Genomic DNA, 10173 nt, shown 5'->3' with positions numbered 1-10173 from the left:
GGCTTTGTATTTGTGGTGAGGGTTAAATATATTTAGATACATGGCTCTGCAAAAGATCTTAAACATGACTGCCTTCAGAAAAGAATCTTGCCCTTAACCCTAACCGATCCAAAACTCACAAAAGCTCACTTCACAAAGCATCCGCAATCGCAGGTATCCAATGTGATGCGAGTGCATCAACTTGCGAACACATATAATGGGCACAAACAGCTTGGCCGGCCAAAGTAGGTCTCCGTAGCAAAGTAATCCAGTGCGTGTGTATTATGAATCGGTCTGCCTTCAGTCTGCTTTCAAACACTGTCCAACTTTCAATATTGCTGAAGGATTGGGCAGAAAGATGCACATAATTATGTGACTACTGACCATCCACCAGGAATTAGCTACAATCAACTAAATTAATGGTGGCACACTCTGGCATACTAAATGTAAATTGCTTCCCCTCTCCCCCAGTTCAATGTTGATGACAGCAATTTTCCCATTGGTCTCCAGTCTCCCTAACATTGGTTGAGGGGGAATGGGGGAGAAAAGGGGAAAGGGAAAGGTTTGAACTTCTCACCAAACATTGTTATACTAATTTCACTGAACTCGCTGAGCGGCAGTGAAGTATTCCAACATATTGTCAGAGTGTGCCAACTATCTATTTCCTTGATTGTAGAATGTCAGAAGAACTTGTGTTGAGAAAGAAGAGGAGTCTGTAAATGAAAAAAATTGTATGAATTGAAGCAAATGCAGGGAATTATGTTAGGGAACAGCCCAAAAGATTGATGAAGTTCTTTTGCCAGCTCCCTCCCTCCCTCCTTCCTCCCTCCTTCCCTCCCTCCTCCCTCCCTCCCTCCCTCCCTCCTCCCACCTTCCCTCCCTCTCAGAAATTTAATCCTGTAATGTTGAAATTTACCTTTTTCAGACTGATGTCTAAAAAAATCAGGATTTTTCACCTCCTCTCAGACATCAATGATATAGGACCTCAGTATCAATCTTTAGGTTGTTCCCCCTTGCCTTGCCCGTATGACCTGATGTGGAAGATAAAATGAATCTTGCATAATGCTTTGCCAAGTGGATTCTCACTAGTCAGTATCACAAACTGCTACCATCTTGATTATAATCCTGTAACTCACATTAAACTCAACTCTAATATTATATCATTCAGCTTCGATAAACCGACAAATGTATAACCCCAGTTGTATGTTACTTTTGGAATTCAAAGCAGCTGCACTTTTCTCTAGTTGACAAAAGCAGACAGTGGTTATCAGAGATCTCAGTCAGAGATTTGAATATCAAAATTGAGCAGTTATTCTGATTGCTTTTTAGTGGTAAAAATTGTTGCCTGTATTTACTTAATGTTACTTTATTTTGCCATGGTTACTGGGGTCATCTTTATTTTTGATCCGATCTCAATTTATGAGGACTTCTAAAAAGGCATTGGCGTTGTGTAATCAGATTAACCAAAATGCTGACCCAAACCTTTTTATTATATTAAAAAATATATATTGTCCTTGACCCGGCAGAACAAAACACTAACAGAAATAAAATTATTTTATTTTACTTTTTAGTACCGGTACTATTTTGAAAATCCATCTTTGATACATATTGTGTGTGTTTATTTGTATTTCTACCATATTGTCTGTAATAGAGGTACCGCCTCTCTAATACATGCCCAGCCCATATATTTTTCAATGAAAAAGACAGAAATTGTGCAAAATTTTTGATGCCATATATGTAATGTATCATGTGAGTAAGCTTAAAACTTGCATCAATACTGGCCAGCATTTGGCAAAATTGCACTGACAAAACCTATTGCAACTTGAACTTCCATCTAGTTCATTGCCAAATAAACGTAGAATTTCACTAAGTAAATAGCATTCTTGCATGAAATACACTTACAGATGAGATGTGATTTCATGGTATTCTCCCTCCGCAATAATTTCCTGTTATATGGATTTGAACCCGTAAACGAACCAGAAATGAGTCATACTTTGTGATTTTTAAGCTTTTTTCAGTAAAAATTTGCTTCAAATAAATCCCCCGGGCATTTAGGACAGACAAAATAGTAACAAAGTAAATAATGTAAATATGATTCAGTGGCTCATTATGATTCAAGAAAAATGAAGTTAGCTTGATATCTTGTAGAGTGCCTTTAAATATTGCATTTCCTGTACATCTTGCTATCAACCCCGCATTGGTCAATTACCTTGATATCTACTTCTACTCACTGACTGATCTATCTTTAGATTGTGTGTTGGTTGGTTGGTTGGGGACAAAATTTTATGTGATGTGTGCAAATTTCATGCATCTAATATTTCTATTTGTCTGCTGAAAATGGACAAAAATAAACGGTACTGCTGTAGTACTATATTTAAGAAATAAAGGGTAATGCATTATCCTTTACACGAAAATAATGTGTCGAGGCCGTAAAAGCGTAAATAATGGGTGAGGCGCAGCGAACCCATTATTTAAACGCTTTACTGCCGAGGACACATTATTTGCGTGTAAAGGATAATGCTGCACCTTTATTTCTATTCTATTACCACAAAATGGTGCGATTTAAAGAGAAAATATCACATTTTTTGCCTAAATATTTCAATTTCTTTAACTCAAGGTGGAGCGCCTACGCGTAGCCAAAGTGTAAGTGATAGCGAGTATTGCAGACCACGTAACCAAGCGTGATGCTTCGCGTAGAATGCGTAACAACTCTAATATACTGCATCGCGCTTTGCAGTGCGCTGTGATGCGAGAAGAACATAAAGTTCGTTGCCCTTGACACTTTATCGCTAATTAATGGTCTGTCACGTGACGCGTTTCAACAAATCACAGTGCGCGATTTTGAATAATGGGTTGTGGGGGTAATAGAATGGTAAATAGCGTCACACAAGGCTGTGTACAGCTCACTGCCATTTAGAGATATATTTTGTACATTAAAGATGTCATTCACTCATCATCTTTGTTTGGTTGTTTACATTCGAATTAATGTTGAAATGCAAAAAATAATAATACATTTGCATGTTTTTATTTCATGTCAACATTAATGTAAACTATTGTCTTGTGTGTGTTTTAAAGTTAGTATACATCTAGACAAGCTCATAGTACATCCACAGTACACCAAATGGAATCATGTCCATATGCAATGTTATTGTTAACCTAATAAATCGCTACATATAATCTTGTTGCTGCTGCTTTTATTATATTTGGAAAAATATCTCCTATGTATGTAACGTCATCAAAGCTGGTCTGTTTTAAGGATCAAATGCATACCCAAGCATGACCTGAATAAGTGTAGATATGTCATCATCAGGTAATATACACTCAATATATGCTGAAATTGTTGTAAGTTTTATGTGAGTAACATATTAAAAATATTTTGCATCCACACTTAAAATCAGCATAAATATTCTATGTAGGTATAGATTTTATGTCAGTCTCCCGGTCAGCCTTAATTTTTTTAGCAATATCTTACAATTAGCTTATTTTAAAAACTGTATGTACGTGGGATGTGATGATAGGTAGACTCATAATGAATCATGTGCAATTCTGCATGCTTGCTTGACGAGGTCGGTGTGTATGTGTACAGTACGGGCATAGTACGGCACACTTTCTACCGTGGAAGTCGAATTAATTGACACAAGAGGGCAGTATAACAATGTTCCAAGTTTTTCAGAAGGAGGGTGATGCAGGATTTAGTTTATACCTACATGTAGATATAATTATTTTGTATTATAAGGGAATTAAATATAGCAAGAGATGAACAGGGATTTCTCCAACTATGCTTAAATGCTGGGGAAAAGGGATAACTGATGTGCTTTATAAAATCGTAACAAAAATCCTAAATGTTTTCTCAGTAATGGTTCTAACACTATGGAGCCGGGCTATGGAGTCATAGTGGCAAGAGCATAATATTATGAACTTGGTAAAGTACTTAAAACTTTTATCCAATTGTGTGTGCCTGTAAGTGTTGTTGTCTCATAAACTAATGAATATTTTTGTACTTTCTTTTCTCAAGCATTATTGTACCAAGTGAATGTGTTTGCTAATTGTGTCAAATTTTGATGTATGCCTCACTGTTGTTATGAGTTTCTCTTTTCCCATATATGAATGTGATCATGTAATTTATGACAAATTATACCTGGTTATAAATCATATCTTATAAATAAGATTTTGTTTGTTTGTTGCATATTTGCAGATATTCAGGAATTCTATGAAATCACACTCATGGATGGGAGCAAAACCATGTCACAGAAAACACTGGAAACGTTGGAAGTTGCAAACCGATGGGAAAATCATTCATTCACACACTCCTTACCGAGACCAGACGTAAGTATTGATTGATGGATCAATCAACCAACCAATTGGTGAATCTGTTGAACAGTCAATCAATCAACAATCAATCAATTCTAGAATCTGTTGAACAATCACATCACTCAAGCAATGTACCGCCAATTCGCTGTAGAAGTAGTGATGTCATAGGATTAATTACCATAGCGATAGGTGAACACAATTTTTGAATGTATTGCCCTAGACTAGACGTATGCTGTACATGTGCATCGCATCATAGATTATCAAAGAATAGGCATAAAGACCTGGTCGTAATTCTATGGAAATATCACATTATGCCGAGTCCTTGTATGTTTCTCCACCTGTACAATTAGTGTCTTTGAAAAGAGCGGTATTGTATTCAATCTGTGATTGCACACAAACACAGACATGACAGGTGATGAGTGCAGCCTATTTATAGTGCAGGGCAATACATTCATAAATTGTTTTCACCCATTGTTATGGTAATTAATCCTGTTACATGACTACTTCTAGGGTGTTTCTTCTTACTAATACTCAATCAACTACCAATCAGTCAAATATACAACAAACATTTCCAGTAGTTGATTAACCAATCAATCAATCAATCAATCAATCAATCAATCAATCAAACAGTCAACTACAGAACCAACCAAATGATATTCATTTTGTCCCGCAGACCTATGAACAATATATCATTCAAATATATTACAAGTGTACGAGTACTGATCATATAATTTTCAGCAGCTGCATGAAATGAGCAGCTAAGTAGTGGACAGACAATTGCCAGGAGATAAGGAAGTGAGCCCTCTCTTGCCCAGAAGCTACATACATGTAGTTTGTGAGTGAGCCCTCGCTTAAGACATCAAAGCTGTTATTGATGCGAGCATTTTGTAGCAGTATAGCCACTGAAGGTACATGTACACTGCGGTCAATGCATATTTTCCCAGGGATATTTTGCTTTAAGTTTAATTTCACACCTTGTGCACTTTTATGAAGTGTAAGGTGACAAAAATCACAATTTTTATTGGAGACATTTTACCCATGAATATTAATGTTGTGAGAGTAATATGCACATGATTTTGAGCGAGCCAGGTGATATATATATTTTATTTGCTTGGCTGAAATTGAAACAAGATGATTTACTATTTTGAAGGCAATTTGTCACATAACTTTGCACATTGTCATATCCATGATTCATTTTGAAAGTTAATCTTGTTGTCATGATATGTTGTTGGTGTTTAGGGCTGCTATAGGATGATGTTTTTTTAAAAATTATTATGAGAAAAACAATTATCAACAAATTACAATAATCACACAAAAAAAGAAGCAACAGCAGACAACAGATTTTAACATGAAAACATTTTTTAACAAGCATTGACTGGTTCTAATTTCAATCACTCTGATTCCAGTCACTCTACATTTTGTATGAAGACCTGAATCAAACCTGTGGTAGAGGAGGCTCATGTCAACAGCACCAACAAATGTGTATATAGTTTAATTATTAATTTAACAGTTCTGTATCCAGGTATGTTATGTAGCGCAGAGCTAGATTCGCTGTGCTGGCATGCAAGAGGTACCATGTTTGAGTCCCAGAACAGGCCAATAGTGTATTGCACTCCATTTTTCCAGCCTTTTGTTTTTGAATTTTATTAAACGATAAAAAATTGGATTACATAAAAAAGGTGTTTCTTATTATTATATTTCTAGGTTTTTTTAACCTCTAATGATATTGATAAACCTGACATTTTTCCGGCAATTTTGGCATATTTTTTTGTTTGAACAATCAAGATATGCTAATAAATGGAACAAAAACAAAGGTGAATGCAAACTGGCAAGTAAGACCAATAGTGAAATCTATTAGTAATTGTACTTTTTATTATCGTGCAAGTAAAGCTGTCAAATCTGAGTCATGGCTGACATACCTGTTGCAAGGTTCCTTTTATGCGTTAACCATCATATACGCGCACGACGTCAAGCGTGTGCATTGGACCTTGGGGAAAATTCTTCGCGCTGGACGGTTAGCAGTGCCAGTACGCTTAATTTGTAAAAGGAAATCTGCAAAATATTATAGCAGGTTACTGTTATTTTCGATGTTATTTTCAATGTTGATCATTTAGTGGTGCAGTCAAACCAAATATTTCATTGTGTGCAGAAATTTTCAGTTTATCCCTGACAAGGAAGAAGAAAAAATCATCTCTGAATACCTTTTAAAGGTACTGTACATCTTTTGTTGGAACAAAACCTTGTATGAGGACATGTTGAACATCAGACATGCATAATTTTGCCGTTAGTAATAAGATACAGCCAGGCATCGAAGTCATGGGGTTCATTTCACACTCACTGGTGACAAGATAATCAAGGCCAGCGTGCGAGCTGGGATCTATATACATGATGGAATAAATTAATGGTGAAATGTGCTTGAGAAAATGAGAAGAATTAGGGCCTACCCATTGCAAAAATTGCATTAAAGGCAAGATTGTGATAATATTGTGAATAAAATTAAAGATGGATGGCTCCAGAGCTTAGTCCTGTATTAGAAATTGAGCCTAAGGTCACATAAAATTCATTTCTGGTTGTCGTCCAGAGGATTTTCATGAATTGATGAGAAAGGGAGGTGTTTTTATTCCACTTTATTCCACATTAAAATTAGTGCAAAATTCAGTGTTTTTCAGCTAGCAGTGCTCAAGGAAAAGGAGGAGGTCCTTTTGAGATTCTGAGGGATAAAACCCCTTGAGGTTAAAACATTCTTAAAGTGATCCTTGTTCTCTAATAAACTTATATATATCTAAAGTTTTCATAAAGTATTCCAAAGTCTTACCTTTTTTGAAAAATCTAAAAATGAAAAGAAAATTCAAACTACTCCCAGAAATTGTTGAGGGAGGTAACAAGAACCTAACAATGAACGGCCTAACTTAAACCTGTAATTTCCAGGACAGTGGATTGCAGCACCATTTGTGGTTCCAAGCAGGGGCGGCGCCAGGGTATTTTGATAGGGGGGGCAAAACCATTTGTGAAATTTGTTATATAAGGGCAACAGCGTCAGCTTTTATGCCGACGTAGAGGTGTCTGAGGGGATGTGCCCCCCCTCAGAATTTGGAAAATTTTCAAAATGAAAGCACAAATGAAGCCATTTGATGCACCTTTTTCGGGTTATTTATTTATTTTCCAACCACATATTTTTATGGATTTCATTCACGGGCCCGACTTTCAGCCCGCTGGTTTTAGGCATGGACCTACTCAATTAGTAAATCCAGCACCTTTTGGCAACAAAATAAGTTCATTGTACAAATGTGCACGGTTAAATATGGTGGAAATGTTAAAAAAAGTCGCGCGAAGCGCGAAAAATTGGCACTTTTTAGGCTAAAATGGCCAAACATGAGGTTACTTTGGTCAGAAACCCACATACAGGCATCAACATTAGGGAATGATTGTATGGACCATCTACCCTATCAAAATATTGGGGGATTTATGCCCCACACCCGGGTCGGATCTCTACGCCTCTGGTCGCAACGCGGTGTATGTTAAGTCAGTTGCATTGTATATGATATGCCGGTTTTTTTTATATTATAAATTGGCACGATAAAATTATATGAAGGGGGGTCTTAAGGTTGGAAATATTTCAAACTGAAAGCCGTAATCAGGAGCGTGGCGGAGGTAGTCACCCCTATGATCACTAAAAGCCCAAAACTCTACTTCGCGAGCGTAGCGAGCGAAAAAAACCCCCTGTTTTTATGCTTTTTCAGTTAGAAAAGGACAAAATTTGCCCATTCGCGAGTGTAGCGAGAGAAAAAACTAGGTTCTTTATGAGTTGGGAGAAAAGGCAAGAGAAGCCATGTGACTTTTATGGGGAAAATTTGCCGAAAAAGAAAAAAAAAAAAAAAAACCAACAACTTTAAAACCGTGTAGGTCAGCATTTCACAAGGGGCAAGATGTCCGAAGGGGGAGTTTCCTCCTTCTAACCATGGCCAGGGAGGGGAATGTCTCCTTTTCTTTTTCTCCCTCCTCTCTTTCTCTCCCCCTTTTCTCTCTCCTTCTTCTCTTTCTCTTTTTCCTTCCTTTTACCTCTTTTTTGAAAATCATAGGGGGGCAATTGCCCCCCTTGCCCCCCCTGTGGCGCCGCCCCTGGTTCCAAGTTTAATATGGGAGGGGTGGTCACAAGACTATACCCAAGAATAAAGTGGAATATTTGATACAGTTTGGAGGTCATGCTGGAGGAGGGTCATGAGGTCATGCTGGGGAGGGTCATGAGTGGTAAGAAAAAGGGTTAGAGCATGAGATCATGTCACAATTTGATTGTTATAATTGTTTGATATTTAATTAAATCTTTCACCATTGAGCAAGTAAGAGATGTAATCTATGTGACACTTATGTTATCAACTGTGAAACTTGATGCCTATTGATTCATAAAACAATATGATGTAATTGATGCTGTCAGGTGAAGCCCTGGATCTCCCTGACGAATTCATCGGGTTCAGGACATCATTGTTTACTCCTCACAAACCTCTCTAATTACCAAGTCTCGCTTGCGTATACCTTCGACATTTAACGAGGCGACTTGGACCAGCTGTTCACAGGAAATACCTGGGTCCTTGTCTATCTCACGTATAAGTTTTCATTGCCTCTATACGTATTCACCATGCAAACGTTAACCCGATATTAGGTTCTTGTCAAAATACTAAACACTTATTTTTAAAATTAAATAGTCAACAACAATTTGTGGGACTATGATTTGAAGGGATACTCAGGGCTAGTATAGTTTTATGTTTTCATTATGAACCAAACAAGCCTTTTAAATAAGCGGACTAGAACCAGGAGCAATTTATTTTTGAACATTGCTCCTGGTTTGCTAGGATTGAACAAGAACTAGGAGCAATTTCTGGAGAAAAGGATCAATTTGCAAATTGTAAATGCTTTTCTGCATATCGTCACCATGCTACGATAATTGCCTAAGTAATTTTTTGTCATTCTGAGAACAAGGACAAAATATATGGTTCAAGCATGTAACAGTTGTACGTAATCACCCTAATTATTTCTTATTATTCCCTTTAATTTGTCTCATCATTTGTTCTTGTGCAAAGATTGGTGAATAAGTACATAAATTTAAATGCATGCTTGAACCATTTTTTGTAGTTTGTTCTCAAAAAATGACTAAGGAATTTATCGTAGCAGTCCGTGGATTTACAGCATACCATGACCTACCGCATCAAGTGCAAAACTGGAACCAGAAGCAATTTGTTTTAGAAAATTGCTCCTGGTTTATGTGTATTTGACAAGGACCAGGAGCAATTGTTGGCTTTACGGGTGAAAATTTGCTCCCTGCACCCACTTATTACAAGGTTTGCAACCAAAATGGTGCCACTCCATTGGCAAAGGTCAATAACCCTCATTTAACAATCAAAGCCTAAAATTTGACCTCATAGGTGTTGAGTATGAGTTTTTGTACTCAACATACTCGAAGGTCATTATATGCTTGTTAAAGGTTATTCAGGTTAGAGAACTGTGTACTGAGAGATGAATAATTTTGAATGTGTGTGACTGGAATACTCATAATCGGAAGGTTGTGGGTTCGAGCCCCGGCGAACCCATCGTGTTGTGGCCTTGAGTAAGGCACTTTATCTTGATCCTCTCCACCCAGGTGTATAAATGGATACCAGCATTCTTAAATGTTGGGAAGGTAACGGACTCTGTGGAGGTGGTGTAGTTATCCCCCTATAGCAACATTACATGGAGGAGTCTGGCCCAATCACCAATGAAAGAGAGATGGGCACTCCGATCACTGTTTACCTTTTATGTATGAGATGCTAGTGTGTGCAATTTACCAAAATGATGTGGCAGCAACAAAATGTCAAGAAACCCTCAACAGAATTATTGAAAATTGCAATGTGT

The 10173-nt window shown here is 37.3% G+C and overlaps 1 protein-coding gene across 2 annotated transcripts in view; it reads left to right on the top strand.

Moving 5' to 3' along the window:
- Nucleotides 1–10173, top strand: part of LOC140156026 (disks large homolog 1-like) — a 194889-nt gene that overhangs the window by 36135 nt on the left and 148581 nt on the right. For both annotated transcript variants that reach the window (XM_072179124.1, XM_072179125.1), the window contains one exon: nt 4175–4305. In XM_072179124.1, coding sequence (XP_072035225.1) covers nt 4175–4305 — 131 coding nt within the window. The remainder of the gene's footprint in view (nt 1–4174; nt 4306–10173) is intronic.

The sequence above is a fragment of the Amphiura filiformis genome, chromosome 6 (assembly GCF_039555335.1).
Source record: "Amphiura filiformis chromosome 6, Afil_fr2py, whole genome shotgun sequence".
Classification (NCBI taxonomy): Eukaryota; Metazoa; Echinodermata; class Ophiuroidea; order Amphilepidida; family Amphiuridae; genus Amphiura; species Amphiura filiformis.
Note: the sequence above shows the minus strand (reverse complement) of the source record. Positions and strands in the feature narration are given on the sequence as shown.